Source organism: Festucalex cinctus, chromosome 3, assembly GCF_051991245.1.
Source record: "Festucalex cinctus isolate MCC-2025b chromosome 3, RoL_Fcin_1.0, whole genome shotgun sequence".
NCBI lineage: Eukaryota > Metazoa > Chordata > Actinopteri > Syngnathiformes > Syngnathidae > Festucalex > Festucalex cinctus.
The window spans coordinates 21,041,038-21,058,503 of NC_135413.1; the positions used below are offsets into that span (position 1 = coordinate 21,041,038).

Here is a 17,466-nt window from a genome sequence, read left to right on the forward strand (position 1 = left end):
CGAGCTCTACTCAGCATTACCGAACTGCCCACGCCACACTTAGTGATGTACTGAAGGTCACATCAGAGAACATTGGCTTTTTACTTCCATCAGGCACCACAACCTTGAGGAAATGACAGATGAGTAGAGTGGTGTGCATTAGTGATCTCATCATGTTCATGGATGCCCATCATGAGCTTTGATGGGCCAGTGTGCCGCAGCGGAGTATCAGAGAGCGGTGCAGGACAACAACTGCAGCAGCCCTGGTGTCAGTTTGCATTACTGCACCAAAAACATTGGCTCAACAATTCTACTACATCCTTTTAATCCAAGAGCAATACTAACAATAATGTTACATTTTGACTGACGGATGCAGATCTTCAGTACTGGGAGGAAACAACTGACTGTTTGGTGACACGAAGTAGACTATCAATTAGACCATCTAAAAGCATATCAAAGTTGAGGTGCAGGTGGTGTAATGCAATTTTAGTACATAGATGCTCAGCTCCGTTTGACTGCACTTTGTGCTAGACTTTCACAAAAAATTGGGCCCTGACGTCTCACTGTTTACAAAACACATCCAGTTATTTTACATACCACTCCAGAATTGCTTTTACCAGTGAGCAACCTCATATTGTGGCCAATAAAAACTTACTACATACAACATATATTGCAGAAAAAAATGGCAGAAGGTATTTTTGAAGACTTTAAGAAAAAGTATGAAATGCCTCCCTACTATCAGAATAACAATGTAATACTTTAGGTAACACAAATTAAACACAAATGAAAACATCAACCAAATTAGTTTTAGTAAGTAGATCATTGGAGGAGGAGGGAATATATTAGTAGCTGACAAAAGTCACTGTGTAGGAGAGGCCATGACAGGGAGGATGGACGGAAAAGCAGAGAATATTTCACCATTGCTGGAGGTATTACTGTATCTGCAGCCTGGCTAGCTAAATTTATCTGCATGTGTTTAGAAGACCTGAGGCTGACTGTAGGAGGACTGAAACAGTAACAGTGGTCAGGGTGCGGCCACACTGAAGTTCCATTTTCTGCATCCTTCAACTATTAGGACGCTGGCCAACCTTTCCAAAAAGAAAAAAAAAAGAAAAAGAGGCAGCGTACGGTCTTCCTAGGATGAGAGAGCATTTTCCCTAAGAACTCAAGTCTCTTTGTAAATTGGAACGGTTGTGTACTCATCAAAACTCTGATGTATTTTGTGATAGCAGCACAAAATGCATCTTGCGATATTTTCATAGCCAAGCTTCACAAGTATAGCCAACCGATGCGTCCTTGGTTTATGATGGCTGACAAGAACAACAACCGGGTATTCCGTGCTGTCATGACTGTGTTTTGTTTGCGGCAAGGGGCAAGTTCATGACTGTGTTTTGTTTGGGGCAAGTGTCTGATTTGAACTGATGTAATGTAACAGCATGTAACCAGCAACTAGTTTCAACTGATCAGAAGCTATGTGATGTTAGAAGCTATGTGATGTCAGGAATCTTTAATCTCTTTACCTGGTCAGAAGCCAATCAGTTTTACCCGCATATCAAGTCAGCAGCGAATCTGAGAAATCCATGTCAGTCATGTTTCATGTTTAAGAAAAGCTTGCCCTAATTATAAAGATGAACATATTTCACATTGAATTAACTGGGTATGGGGACCTATACAGACTGTTTATGTGTGTATTGTTGGCATGGAGATAAGTCTACATGAGCTGACCCAACCAAAGCACGAGCAAAGCAAAACTTTTTTTTCAGTTTGGGCGCGCCTGCCGTGATGCCATCTTGTGTGTCACCAACACACAAGGGGGCTGTGCACTACGCTCTGTGATGTGAAGTGTGGCAGATGGCCATACTACTCTCTGTGAATACTGATCTTGTCTGATATTAGTAAAAGCCGTAACTGTTCCCGGGCCACAAATCGACAATCCCGAGCATCCATGCACTTCTGATATTTCCGCAATGCAACACAATGCAAATTATTCCCTTACAAGGTGAAAACAAACGATGTGTTGCATGCTTTTTCCTGTGACTAGCATAGCCAAAACCAGGCAGATTGTTATAGCATGAGTCAAATGACATTTCATCACATTTTGAAATCAATCTAATCCTCACAAATCAAATTACAACGGATCCAAAGTCGAATACTTTTCAACGGACGGAGACACACATTTCACAGAGACTACCATTTTGACGTAAACTCGGAATTGTCAACAGGTAGCCAGAGAGCAGGATGCGGCTCTTAGAGAGGACTTCTGCCCTTGCCATTAGTTTAGCAATAACTTTAACATGCTAATGATACCAATGCTAACTCATCAATGCTAAAAACCATGTGCCCTGTGAATGTGATGACTTCAAACCAAATTAGCAACATTAGCATATAGCCTAATTTGGCATGTACTGAAGCTAGTATTATTTTATAGTGCAATAAATATCTATGCTAAATCTGAATTATTTAATGTGCATTTAAGAACATATGATAAATCTGACTTATAAGTCAGATTTATAGTGTATAGTCAGTGTGTAATTACACACCTGTCTTTACGGCAATTAGGAAGAACTGAAGGTGACATCTGAATTCATCATCTTCATTCTTTGCTTCTGTTGGCTGCTTTGAAATTAAACTGAGCTCAATGTTCAAGTACCTTGACAGCAACACACATGGTGGTGTTAGGCTACATGCTTTTTCCAAGATAAATCATGTAGGTTAGCGTGAACATTTCAAACTTCAAAGAACACAAAGCAAAAGACACGTTGTTTAATTCATCTCTCTCAAGGACTTAGCTTTGCCCCAGATACACACAATATCCTATCAAGATCTCCAACCTTGGTAGCGCTGACAAAACACACGACTATCATGTGCAGCTGTTTAAATATTGTGACATGAGATCTTTGGCTGGCACAAAGAGCTCTTGTAATGAATGGCAGGGCCGCTACGGCAATCAAAGCTCATCCTGAACACACGCATTCTGGTCTTTGTGTATTTGTATTTATGGTACATTTATGCCCAAGTCTTTTCTGATGTTTGAGGGGGGAGGTGAAGAAGAAATAGCCACACATACAAAAAGTCCTCTAAAGTCACATACCTTTCCGAACATGAATGTTTGAATTGATTGTCAGGATGACATTAAAATCATACTAAATTAAAATATACACATTATTTATTTTAAGAGAGAACTAATCTAGATGTATCCTTCTTTGGCCTATTTTATATGTCCTTGAAAATGTGTTTTTCATCACACTCATCACAAGTGAGCAGGCTTAATTATAAAGAAAGGAACGTGCATGGCTTCTTGTACTTCAGTTCACAAATCGACCTAGCAGCAAACTTGAATTTGATTAAAATGAATTATAGGGAGCTAGAGTGCATGAATGCAAGACACAAGGAGGTAAGGAGCTGATTGGATGCCATGGGGCGCATAGTAGACAAGGGTTGGGTATTCCCAGAGTCCAGTGCTATGTTTTAGCGCACAGTGACGCTCAAGTTGCTGGAAGACTTAACGACATGCTCTATGCCAAGATGTGAATCAAACAGGCACACAAGATATATGCGCAGTGGGAGTAAAATATGTTTAGTATGAAGATGCAGCTATTGTACATCTTTGCCGAAAATCATGTGTTTGAATTTCAGAATATTTCATCTTGATTTAAAGCAAAAGAACACATTGTTATGATGAAAGTGTTTAAATCATCACGCAGTGTTGAATAAGAAACAGACCAACCAAGAATGTAGCCATTCATTTACAGTACAAGGAGAGAAAATCACATCAGAGTTAAGCTATTTCAATTATTCCAGTATGGAAGAATGACCAAAGTGAAGTGAAGAGGCCTTGTATGGTGTACGTCATGTCTGCTTTGCTTCTTTTCCTGATGAGCCCCTGATCCATTGAACTATGAGGTAATACTTGGATTTGCAGCACCACTACCAAATCGATGCTACCCACCCAGGTTTTTATGAGAAACGTGCTGTGAAAATGTTTGGTGAGAACACCTCAACTGACCCAGAGGCTTAGCATATGGCACACACTAGTAGCTTTTTTCTGCATGCTTAGCTAGCAGGAGGGTCCATAAGAAATGGTGTTTGGAGTTTGTTCACCTCCATTCTTGTATGGGGTCCATAAGATGTGAGTGTGAATGTTGGCTTATCCATACAGTATGTGCCCTCTGATTGACATGCAAGTATTTCAAGATACAAAGACTAGCAAGACTGAAGTTCACCAATAACTAATAATGGGGGTATTGATTCAGTGGTATCATGATACTTACTATGTGGTATCAATATTATTGACTACACTCATAAAGTATCAGTACTAATGGTGCGTTTGTAAATGGCCTCCGAGCGGCCTACTACACGCCCACAACCATTCAAAAACTCAGAGCATGATAGCGCCAGCCGAGACAAGATGGAATATATCCAAGCAAGTTATCAAGTTTGAATAATCCCAGTCACCAAATGCATGGTTCATTTGACAAAATGTCATGATCCCTATTTATGTAAACTATTTATTTGAGTATGAATTATTACCACTTCTCTCATTTCATTGTTTTGAAAGTAGCCTTTGAAAGTGTGTCTTCTAAAGTTTACTCTTTTAAGTTTTTACACATCCTTCATACAAATGAAGTAATGCAATTTGCTGTCACTAATATTTTATCAAACAATACAAATTTAAATCGCTAAAATGGTCAGTTATTGTCATGGGGTAAAAAAATGTAAATCAGCATCAGTATCTTTTTTTTTTTTTTTTAAGTATGATGACTTGTAGGGGTGTAAAAAAAAAAATCGATTCGGCAATATTTCGCGATACTAGAGCAGGCAATTCTCGAATCGATTCAATAGGCAGCCGAATCGATTTTTTAACATCCATTTTTGATGGAAAAATATTCAACAAAACGTCTAAATTTCACACCTTAAGCATGCAAGTATGTTATATTAATTGAACATTGAGCCTTAATACTTTATTTCAATGCTGTTCAAACAAGAAAATTTTTTACAACCTGTTTGTTAAATACAGTAGCTTACAGTTATAAGACTGAAGTTTCAGTTCAATAAATAATAGATTTTAATACAAATCTTACAGTGTACATGTACAAGTTTACTGAATGGTACTTTCTAAATTTGAGTAAAAAAAAAATCGCAACAATCGACTTGTAAATTCATATCGGGATTAATCGGTATCGAATCGAATCGTGACCTATGAATCGTGATAGAAAATGGAAGCATTAATGCTGTAAATAGGTTTACCAGAGGAAAATGATTCAAGCACGACAAATTCAGTCGATGTTCCAAACAAATGCAATAACCTACTAAACTTCCGCAATAAAAGCAACAAGAACACCAACGACCGCAAATGTTTCATCCATTCAACTACTACATTCTCTCTACTAGCACTTGCCTGGTGGCAATGTGAATGTGAACAACACGGGATTTGATACCATGCTAGCTGCTAGCAGTTCTATGCTATGCAATGCTATGTGAACTTGAACTACTACACTACAAATTACCCTAAACCCCACAATGAAGTTATACCCCACCCATTGTCATTTGTCATTAGCATTTGTGTTGGAACTCTGTCCTTCCATTCCCACTTTCACATATGTAGAAGTGACAATCAGAAAAACCCGACTGCACGTGTGCCTATCGTGCCCTTTTGGTCACCTACTGTGGTTTGTGTGATATTGAGTCAGTCTTGCTCAGTGCACAATGCCATGCCAAATTTCTTGAAAATAACCATAATTGTATTGCCACAAGCAGAAGTTACAAGTGCACGTGTCTGGATGTGAACCAAAGGAATGACACCATCGTTGGTGTCGGCAGGCATTTATCATTCGCTGTGGGTGTGGAGCAAGTTGGGTGAGTAAGGATATAAGTGGGGTGTGATTAAACGGATGACAGTGGACTGTGGACGTCAGCTTATTTTCCTCTAAAATGTGGCTCCACAACGTCTGCTGCAGGCTGCTATCACTGATGCAATGTAACTTTGAAATGTAGGACACGGTGATCAGCGGATTGCTGAGGAAGAAAGGAAAACAAATCCGACCACGTCCCGGATGTCCAGCCAAGATTTCAACATAACAGAGCAAAGGAGATTCCCACAATAAAAAAAGAGATGTGTTGTCCATCGCTGAAGGGGTTCAAGAAAGTAAAGGGGTGTGCGTTATGAAAATGTTCAGAACATGATTCCTCTTCTCTCCAGCTGTGGGGCGGCTGGTGTTTGGCTTTGTCTGTCCATTTGGTGACGAGTGAGTGCTCAGCAGGAACTCTCCTCCTGATAGACTGTATTTCCGTAAGTAATCCTCTATTCAATTAAATTATGCATCACCACACGGTTATACAGTATATCAGTTCATCTTTATTAGCACTGATAAGATGCTAAAGGAAAAGACACACCAGCTAATCGGCTGGTATTGAAAAGAAGTAACTAACTGTAGAGCAGTCTACAGAAACAGACAATGGGATCATTTCTCAATTATGTCAATGCATAAATGTGTGATTTTTTTTTTCTTCTTTTAACCAGAAGGCAAGTTCAATCATTTGAGGATTATTAGATTTTTTTATTATTATTATTATTTTCAATTTAAGGTTGTCAGACCAAGCTGATTATTGTCAACATCTGTCAATGTCAGGTTTGGTATGATGGTGCCATGGCGATTATAACACAAAGCCAACAACAAATTTCTGTGAGTTGAACTCAGTGGGATGAGCCAGCGGATTTGGTATTATTTATTCATTTGACATTTCTGACCAAGTGGTTCTCTTTCTTTCTTTTGGAGCTGGTGTATCCTGTTACTGCCCCATATACGATTATGACTTTTACACAAATGGACACAAGCAGAAGTGCAACGTGCTGGGACTGAGCACAATGTTGATGACATTGGTAACAGTGTGCACAGTGGACCACAAAACAATGAGCAGTGTTATACTGTACCATACATTCTGTAGTTTTGATAATGATGTGTACGTGGTTTATTCGAGCAATTATTTCATCTGTGAATTACCATTGTGTTTACTCAATTTTGTTAGAATAAGGAATTCAAGTAGAACATAATATCACAAAAAAAAATGCCATTGTTGCAGAAGCATGAAAAGCTCTCTTGTGGCATATTGAAATATACCCAATTATATTTTCCACAGAAAACAAGGTACATTAATAGAAATGCATCTGAATTAATAATAATAATAATAATAATAATAATAATAATAATAAGAAGAAGAAGAAGAAGAAGAAGAAGAAGAAGAAGAAGAAGAAGAAGAATGTAAGGTTCACAAATGAGTAAGATTTAAGTTAATTTCTTTAAATCTACATTTACTTATACATTTATGTTTCTACAATTATTATTTACACGTTTATACTTTTTGTATTTCTTTTATATAAGTAGCTAAATTGACGTGTTGAAGCTGCAGTTTGTAAGCTCCCGATTGGTTAGTGTTGGTCAGCTGATCAGGAAGTGTTGTCGCTGTTGTTTAGTGCTGTCGCTGCGTGTGTGACGAGTAAACAGCGATGTTCCAGAAGAAATCCGTCTCCATCCTGCTTTCTCATTTTATAAAGTGTTCCATTAACCACCAACGAACCCTCATTTTACAATAATAATAATAATAATAATAATAATAATAATAATAATAATAATAATAATAATAATAATAATAATTAACTGACCAAAGTGCCATTGTACATAGGTCATATATGAGCCCTATTTTGTCACTGAGAGTAGTGAGACATGTTTGAGAAGACATGTTGATTGGCTCTCTGAGAGGAAGGCAAGAAGAAGGCTGACGGCAGCTGACAGTCAGAAGTCACCGAGTGTAGTCAGAGCAGAGGGCAGCTGCCCAGCAACCGGGCCCTCTGTTGTGAATGACAGCTATTCATCCCCCTCCCCTTCTCTCACTCCAACATCACATGAGCTTGGCCTCCTACTCAGCAGAGCCAAGTACAATCTCACACTGTGCCCCCTGACACAAAGTGTGGGGAGGGGAGGAGGGATGGAGATGACTTGCACCGTGACCTTGAGGATGGCAAGTGTACACAAGAAGAGAAGAGTGACAATTGTGTGATATGATGCATTGCTTTTGGTCTTGTGTAAATGCAAGCGAGGCTGAATTAAGTCGCACATATGGAGTTTTAGCATATTAACCTATTGTTTGGGAGAAAAATTGCATTTGTGTTTATTTACTGCTCTAATAATTGCATCTCCACAGACATATGCCCAGAACAGATGTCTGCCATAGTACCAAGGTGGGTGCGGCATGGGGTGCCAGAAGACAGCCAGACTGACAGAAAATACAAAGAAAGAGTAGTATTCGGGAATGACCCCTGCCACAAATAGCATCAACAAAGCAAAACAAAAAAAAGTTTAAAACTGCTTATCCAGTGGATGCCCCAAGCACTACTCTCCAATAGAAAGGAGTCAATGTTGACCAAATGAAGGTAGCTCCACACACTTTAAAATACTTCTTTGGCTCCAAGATGTCAAGAAAGCGCTATTATTTCAGACAGCGTTCTCACCTAAACACAAACGGAATAAATTGGATAGTACCTTTGCTGACTGAGTGGAAGTTTACTCCCATCCACCATTTTACATACCATCATATCCTGTGCAGTCGCGGGGAGTTAAGACCTAGCTGATAATATCACCCTGGACTGGTCCCAACCAGGAACAGCAGGGCACATCTATAGAAAGACCATTCACAGTCAGAATCACACCACGACTAAGATGTAACAGGACCCATATTGACTGCTGTAAGGCAAGTGATCCACTTTCTAGAGGTGTGGCGCATTGATAACCTCTGGCTGACATAACGGGTGATGGCAAGAACAAGATGAGTGTCGGGATGTGCTTTCCCAGAAGAGCATCTTCTCCAGTTCTAAAAGTGGAGCCAGTGACTCCATCCAATGGCAGCCGGCCCACAGCTGGATACTGCTGAGTGTGGCTGAAGATGCTGCAGTGGCTTCTTTGACTCATCAGCACAAAAACCGGAGGCTAAACGCAGCTGTCGACAATAATATAATGATAAAATAGTATACAAGATGGCCGCTGGAACTATCAGCAGTCCATCATGCGCAGTCATTAAAATAAAAGTGTTTCGGGTTCTCGTCACGACAAATAAACACAGAGCAGAATGTCATACTACATATTAAGAAAGAAAACATACACGTTCGGACCTCCCATTCCTGTTTACTCTGCTTCAGAATCCATGATAAATTCCTGAGATATGTAATTGACACACAGACACATACAGGGTGAATCTCTACTTACTACAATGCTGATTGGTGCCTTTCTGTTGACAAAAGCAAGAGCTGCTGAACTCTCTGCAGCTCTTCACACCATGCAAATTCCTTCCTCCCTCACTCCCTCCCCAAGCTTCCTGCTCCAAGGTCAGTGGCTGCAAGTGCTTATTCGACTCCTCCTTCCCACAATGGACAACCACTACCGTCCTGTAGGTCCTCCACTCTATCCACGCCCCCCATTGGCTGGCCACCCAGGCGGTAATGACCATCATGATCCAGATTAACTCCTAGGTGTGTGTTTTGTGTGAGAGAGGACTGGAGACCACAGACAGGATTAACCAAGGGGTCATGGGGTGCTTGGTTTCGAGTTGAGTCAGTCCACCCCCCCAAAAAGTATTTTAAAAAAATGCATCTACTACATGCACACATGCATGTCATAAATAAGATTGTTTATAATTTAAAGAGTTGTAAATCAAAATAATTGTTGGTTGTGTTTATATATTATCAACTATAAAACACAACAATAAATAATTTTTAGAGCGTATGTAGCTTTTTTAGTATCAACAACGTAGTTAATCCCTTTTGGCTGGGCCCAGTCTGACACTTATAGGGAGACAGGCCGGGGTGAAATAGCTTAGAAAAGGAGAGGGGGCAGACACTAGACAGGCAGTCGCAGATGCAAATATGATTTTAAAATATAATTGTGCTTTCCACGACTTGAAGTGCACGTCGTGAAATCAGAGCAAGATGTTCACGGCGTTCCCTCCTGCAGTGTGCAGTTCGCTGGGATTTGCAGTGTTTAGCTGCATCACTCAGTGGATTTATAGATCCTCTAATGGGATTACAGGGAAGAAGCGTCTGATGGGATGAGATGGCTACAACAACTCAATTCATGCAGAGAACATGCAGTTGAACATGAGCTCACACATATACAGACTATCAAATAAATAGTTTCATTTAATGACACGTATACGTAGAAAAAAGAAAAAGAAAATTACCACAATCGATCAACTGTGTCTGTGACGTCCTTGACTAATATTACATAAGAGAAACGGAGAAAAGGAACAGTCACTCTTCTTAGGATTTGCTGCCCCGGTGTGGACATTTGTGGTAATTACAGCAAGTGGCAGTAAATGACGTCATTATTTCTTTGTAACGTTAACCAGCCCAAATATCTGACATTTTGTTTCTCGTGGATAAGCGGCGCAAAGCACAGCATGAAAAGCATTTATTTATTTTTTTTGTTTAAATTTGGTATTTCGAGAATCATGCATAGACAGCAAAGAACCGATGGTGCTGTAGAACCGTATGTGAAGTATACTTGTCAAATACGTGAAAAAAAAAAAAAGATCTGCTGTTATAAAAAAAAGACAGCAGATGGAGACAGAGCACGAGTTACTGAAAATAGATGTCAAACGCTGACCTGACTCAAGTGTTCTACTAATCAAAAACGATTGGCCCACGATCGTGGCTTTTGTTCTGCATTTGCGAAAGCAAATCATTATGTGGTAGCCCTGAAAGTATTTTCTAGGTTAATTTTGACATGGGCCAAAAATATCATAATAATCGTCAAACTCAAATTATGAACTATAAATCCTTTCTTGAATTCTTCTCCCCTCACCTCCCTATTCATTTTTATGATGAAAAAAACAATGACACTTCGGGCGATTTTATGGGTCAAATGTAAATAGGTAAAATCTGACCAAAGTGTGTAGTGTGCCTTGTTGGTATGTTGAGTACACCATATAACGTTTAAAGAGCAGTAACAACACATCATTTTTTCCCCTTGGTGTGGGGTCTCTCACATGTTAAAAATCAGTTAAGATGTTAAAAGTTGGTATGTGTGGAGCATGCTTTAATAATATAGCTAATGAATAAGCATAATTATACAAGCTCAACCCGCAGCCAGAATTTGAGCTCTGTTGTAATCTGCCACATTACATACAACAGTAATTCTAAACCTCGATTACACAACAAATATTTATCGGTTTTGCTTTATTTAAATAGAACATAACATCAGGCCCCACATAATTTTGACATATAAGGGAAAGAAATCAGTATTCCAATCTTTTTTGGTGCACAAAACAAGGCAAGGTCAATTATAAAAACAAACCAAAAAAAACCTTAAAAGCACATAAGCATGACATGAATTATAAATACAGTACCCTGTGTTTAAAAGGCATTTAAAACAAACAAACATACAATTCAAATACTGCATGAAACAGAGATGATGATTTAACAATCGCAATTCAGGTTGGTTAATCCTTCATCACCCTCATCAACCTTTTTTTTTTTTTTTTTTTTTTTTTTTTAAAACAAATCCACCAGACCTGAGTGCTACCAAGTAGTCGAGTCTGCATTCAGTGCAGCAACACACGCCAAGCACTGAGCACATACAATATGACGTGTTTTCCAAGTATATATTGTTTGAAAATGGATAATTTCAAGGCATTTCAAAGCTTCACATCTCTAAACATTACGAAAAAGTACAAAACCTGAAGGACTTGAATGAAAATAGTCCAAAAAGGTCCAGAAGTAACTGCTCTGACTTACTCTGTGCTAGCTAAGCTAAGAAGTAGGTAGCATAATGGGTTGAGAGTTGTGTATTGTACACTGTTGAGTCTGTACATGATTCGCTGGCTGTGAACCTCGATGAATGTCTCCAATGTGTGAAGGCAAAGCATGGCTCAGATAGGTTGGAGGTTAACAAATTCTTTCAATAATGCTTGCATGACAACCACCACACCGAATACTGAATAAATCTCACATAGATGTGAATCCTGGACCTCATACTGTTGTTCATATAATATCATTGTCCCATAGTGACATACTGGCAGTTGTTGCATTCTCAAAACACTCATGGCAGATTATGAATCTCCAAAAGGGCATCCAGAAACATGAATTAGCCACCTTAATATTGACGTCTAGCAGGACTATCTCTCTGCTTTGCTTCTTGGTGGGCTTCCACAGGAAGCATGGTCACATCAGCAGGTGTGGGGCGGAGCGGGGGGAGCTACTACCTCAGCTGTGGTAATTCTGTTTCTGCGACAGGCGCAAAAGTTCCTCACGGATGGCCTTGATCAAGGAGGCGGACGACTGGGTGGGAGGGGTGGTATCCAGTGAGAGCGGGGCTGACAGGTAGGCTCCCCCGGCGTCCAAGCGGGCGGGGGGAGCTGACGGCTCCCTCAGGCCACTTCTGGCCATCTGGGATAAAGACGAACGAGGAGGAAGTCAGGACCAGACAGGAAGTGGCGGATAAGGCCATGATTTGTCATGCAATGAATATACTGGAGTTGACAGAAAGTCTTTGCCGATTTTCACAGAATCAAATCATCTAGAGCCTATTACATAATTTTAAGGGTAATGTTGCAAAATTAGTTTGTGGTATATAACTGCTATCTGGTCCAAAAAACCTGCCAAATAACCAAAATGATCAAAACATAATCTTCACCCTCATATGATGTACATTCAAAATGTATTATTGTAGTACACTGCACCATATTTAGAGCTGCTTCTAATATTGGTTACCCTGTTTGAAAGCAATATTCATACGTTGAACGTACATAAGAGAAGTATTTAGAAGTATTTAGGTGGTTGTACTCACTGCACGGTTATCTGGTAGCGCTCTGCAATAAGTGTCCTCGTGGTAGTTGTTCCAGCTGATTCCTCCGTCTTGTCCTGGATAACCCCTGACCCCGGGGGGGTAACCATTCATACGGTTGCACAGGCCGACCTGTGTCAGATGGTGAAGGTGGGCGCCTACACACACGCACGCACGCATACGCAAAGAGAAAACATGGTTTGATTATTGCTCACATGGACAAACATATCTTCTAACCAGACATTCAATCAGCGGTGGTTATCACTCCCATAAAACATATTTTTTTCAACATCTCTGTCAAAGAACATTACTTTTGGTATTTTGGAGGTATGGGTGGGTGGGGGGTTGGGTGCTGGGGGTCGGGGTGTGTTCGGGGGTTTGGGGGTCGGGGGTGGTGGGGCCTGGGTCGTGGTGGATGGCGGGTTTGGGTGGGGTGCGGGGGGGTCGTGGGGGGATGGGGGCTGGGGACCGGTGGGGCGCTGTGGGGGCCCGCTGGGCCTCGTTCTGCGGCCTTGGGTGTGGGCCGGGGCTGGGGCGGGGGTGTTCCGGGTGTCTGGGTCGGCTCGCCGACCGGTGTCCGCTCGGGTGGCTTGGGGGTGGCCTTGGTGCTGCCGCGGCCTGGGGATTCCGGGGGGGGGGGGGGGGGGGGGGGAGTGCTCGCTTTGCTGGACCGCGGTTGACGGCTTCTTTCTTTGGTGGTGGTCCTTATGCATGCCAGATCCATCGCGCCAGCATCTACTGAAACTCAAACAGAAGTTGCCTCTCCCTCCCACAGCCCCTTGAATCAGTTGGTGCTGGTGTCTGTTGATCTCACTTTGCTTTATCTATCCTTCCCTCCTTCCTCTCTTTAGTTTTTCCTCTGGTCACTTGAGATCTCAATTTATTGGAAGTTTGAGGTTTCTGGGGTTGGCATAAGACTCTGGTTTTGTAACCACGCAGGAGGGGTCTTGTTGGTGCTGGACTTCACTTTGATGGATTGGATGCACTGGCTTCTATGGATCTCACTCTGCCTTATCGATCCTTCCCTCCTTCCTCTCTTTAGTTTTTCCTCTGGTCTCTTGAGATCTCGCTAAATTTGCTGGAATTTAGAGGCTTCCGGGGTTGGCGTAAGACTTTGATTTTGTAATCATGGGGAAGGCAGGAAGTGTTTGGTCGGTGCTGGATTTCACTTTGATTTATCTTTCTTTTCTCTTTATTTCTTTTTTTTTCTGACCTTTTCTCTGGTCTCCTGACCATTTAAACCTCACGACTCTGGCAAGATTCTGAAGTACCTGGTTAAGGCGAAGGGTAATGGGATATTTATAAGGTTTTAGGTGAATGAATGAGTATAAATTTATACGTATTTGCACGCACGCACACGCACGCACGCACGCACGCGCACGCACGCAAAAAAAAAAAAAAAAAAAAAAAAAAAAAAAAAAAAAGAGCAATGATGACAAGACGTTGAATCGGTAAGACTACCGAATGAACAATTCTGAGCTCTTAAAAAAAAAAAATAAAAAAAAAAATAACAAAAAAAAGAACATACTTTTTGTCCGCTTCAGCCGAATAGAGCCTTGTGAACGACATAGACTTTAATACTTTGCGCTGCTTTGCCAATAGGAGCACATGACAATGAAGTATATGAAGTGTAATGATCTTTTATTAAATCGCCAACTTCCCCACAATATCATGTTAATTATTATATCTACAGGTTCATATTGTGATAATATCGTATTCTGACAAGGCCCACCACACACACCTTTCCCCAAATCGGATGCCTATCATAGTAGCAAGATTGACCTCTGTGAGGTGCCACAGGACTGCCATAATACAAAGAAGAAAGTGTAATAGTATTAGAAGAAGCTAGGCTAACTGTTAGCTTATCTGGTAACTGCATTGTGTAAACACTTACAAATGGACAACTACCAGTAACTTATGTACAAACACCCTTTTGTGTCAATTATAGATGACTTGGCAGACATGATATAAAAACACTTAACACAACCAGCCTTGGCATTGCTGACTTTTTTTTGGGGGGGGGGGGGGGGGGGGGGGGTGGCTTAAGTCGAGTCAACCTGAAAGACTGGGTCAGTCTTAAATTATTAAAGGGATTGGAGAGTGCTACCTACACTAATGCTATCAGGCATTTACTGTAAAGAGTGAATCTTAGACACACAACAGGAGTTCCAGCAAAATGAAATTGGTGTGTGTGTGTGTGTGGTTCCTGTAGAGCAAAAAATACAAACACAACAAAAATTAAAATTAGCTATTGCATGTAAATTTCTTGTCTATACAATGCCAATTAGCTGAGTTCATAACTATACATATACTGCACCTACAATCACTAATAACACTTTACACTAATATTTATATTTATAATATTAATATTGAGGCACTTACTTGCTAATGCACGCACACATTGCGAGCCAATTTGTGGAGGAACTTAAACAGGTTGCGTTCTCTTTCTGTCGATTAGCATGGGTCTTAAACATAGGTGGCACTGCAATAATTAACTGACCACTAGAGGGTGCTGGACCTGCTCAAATGGAAAACAACCTGTCCTTTTTAACAATGTTTATATCGCAATACTTTGGTATTGCCGTTTATGGTTACATCTCGAATACCAATATGCCAAGTTTTTAATTGTCATGTATGTAGTCTCACATTAATAATAATAATTAAAAAAAAAACAGTAGTCAAAAATCAGTATCATGTATAGCATGTTTTAGCCCACAGACAATTCTAGAAGAGTGACAATGGTATCAATTTAATATCTTAGGGTCATATAAACATTACGTGCTTACTGACGAAAATAAATGTAAATATAATAAAACGGCTGTGCAAGAAGGATTTCCAGCTGTACCTGTAGCGCCCCCTACTGGCCGGGGCCGAGCCGATGTAGGCAGCTCATCGGCGTAGAGGCCTCTGCTGGAATACAGGTTGTCGAGCTGGAGTTGCTCTCCGGATCCTGCAGTCTCTCCTGGGGGAATGTAACTCAGACCTCGATCTTGCCTGGAGAACACACAGAATGTCACTCTTTTTTTTTTTTTTCCCCAATTCAAAAGGAATCAAGCCTCTAGTCTAAACCACAAGTGGTGCTATATAGTGCTGTGATTTTGTTCTAGTAAATGTGTGACTTTTGTCGAGCGTACAACATGATGACTTGTTAACTTATTTATCTCAAGTGGCCCTATGGTCCACTTTCCAGTAAAAGAGCATACTGTGTGTGAATATGTGTTATATTCATATGCTAGAGTGCCTTAGTGTTTTTGGGGATAGCTAAGAGGTGGATACCAAGACTTATTCCATTAAACCAATAAAATAAAAATGACCTCTTAAATTATTCATAGTCCTGACTTACTGGATGGTGGAAGAAACAAGGTGGATAGTATTCAGCTCTGATTAATAACAAAACATTTAGTTGCGTGTGCACAAAAGAGAATGAAAACCCAATTGTGCTCAAACACATGAATTCCATTTCCTAACCTTTGGCCTAAGCCTTGAACCAGAGGAGGAGACGCACTCAGGTCGCTGAATCTCTGAGGGGGAACACAGAGCAGGGGAATCGGTGATGAAAGACATAACAACAGGAGTTAAATTAGCTTTACAAAGTCATTTATTTTTTAGATTTATTCTTACAAATCTCATTTTAAAAATAATGCTACTTCTTATTAGTATAAATCGGCAGTACCTGCACGTCAGATTGACTGATTAACTATCACCTGTGGTCATCTAAACAATACGCACCTTATGTGGGCCTACTCCAACAAAAGCAGCTCATGATCAAGCATATGCAGTAACTGTGAACATTAATTAAGAGCTTTAGCGGTATAGAGAACTGACAGTGTTGTATAGGGGGCCAACAGATGGTCGCCTGTACTTAACGGATTAGTTTGGAAAGATTAAACTTTGAAGCTACTGTAAAGGCTTCCTTCTGGAAGTTAACTCGAGAAAAAAATGAAAGGGAATGTACAGTGAATACTTAGCTACTTACACCAGCGTAAGGGTCAAGACCTTGATAGGACGGGCCCCAAAGTCGGGGGCCACGGCCCGGAGGACTGCAGTCAGAGGCGTTGGCGTTGACCCCCGGGAGAGTCACCCCGGCCGAGCTGGCCTGGGAAGTGGGCGACACGAGGGCAAAGGCGTCATCCAGCAGCGAATGCATCTGCTGCCGCGCCTCTTCGATGGAGGGCTGTGGAGGCATGTAAGGGGGTGGGGGAGGGGCGTGTTCAGGAGGTGAGGAAGTGGGACCTAGGAAGACTTCGTCTGTGGGGGAGGGGCTTCTGTGGGTCAATCCTGGGGCTTGGTCAGGGTCCGACTGAAATGAACAGAAGATAAATGTTTCATGTTTAACATTACAGAAAATGTAATTCCTTATATGTTTCATGTTATGTTTGTTTTGTTGTGTTTCTGTAAAGCGCTTTGTGACAGCTAAGGCTGAAAGCGCTATATAAAAAAAAGATGACTTGACTTGGCTTATGACATGATTGGGAATTGACGATCAGATGTAGCAGTGACCTTGTCATGAACACGTTTAATGATACAACATTAACAACACATTATTACCGTAAATAAAAACAACAACTAACACTTAGCATTCAAAGAATTCTTTGCAGTGGGCGGAGCTTACTTTGAGAAACTCTCTGCAGAGTTAGTTTAACACTAAATAACTCAA

At 40.8% G+C, this 17,466-nt stretch overlaps 2 protein-coding genes across 8 annotated transcripts in view; both read right to left on the reverse strand.

Moving 5' to 3' along the window:
• mical3a (microtubule associated monooxygenase, calponin and LIM domain containing 3a) overlaps nucleotides 1-10,221 on the reverse strand; it is a 78,213-nt gene extending 67,992 nt beyond the window's left edge. Inside the window, exon 1 of one of the 2 annotated variants that reach the window (XM_077516601.1) lies at nucleotides 10,207-10,221. The gene's annotated coding sequence lies outside the window, so the exon portion shown is untranslated. Of the gene's footprint in view, nucleotides 1-9,236; nucleotides 9,381-10,206 lie in introns of those variants that run through there. The other variant, XM_077516600.1, reaches the window with a different exon arrangement.
• A 967-nt stretch (nucleotides 10,222-11,188) lies between these two features.
• Nucleotides 11,189-17,466, reverse strand: part of LOC144016004 (UPF0606 protein KIAA1549) — a 30,874-nt gene continuing 24,596 nt past the window's right edge. For 5 of the 6 annotated variants that reach the window (XM_077516577.1, XM_077516578.1, XM_077516581.1 and 2 more), the window contains 5 exons: nucleotides 16,786-17,109; nucleotides 16,278-16,330; nucleotides 15,655-15,803; nucleotides 12,813-12,967; nucleotides 11,189-12,412 (listed from right to left, as the gene is read on the reverse strand). In XM_077516577.1, coding sequence (XP_077372703.1) covers nucleotides 12,230-12,412; nucleotides 12,813-12,967; nucleotides 15,655-15,803; nucleotides 16,278-16,330; nucleotides 16,786-17,109 — 864 coding nt within the window. In that variant the 3' untranslated portion in view covers nucleotides 11,189-12,229. Of the gene's footprint in view, nucleotides 12,413-12,812; nucleotides 12,968-15,653; nucleotides 15,804-16,277; nucleotides 16,331-16,785; nucleotides 17,110-17,466 lie in introns of all 6 variants that reach the window. The other variant, XM_077516579.1, reaches the window with a different exon arrangement.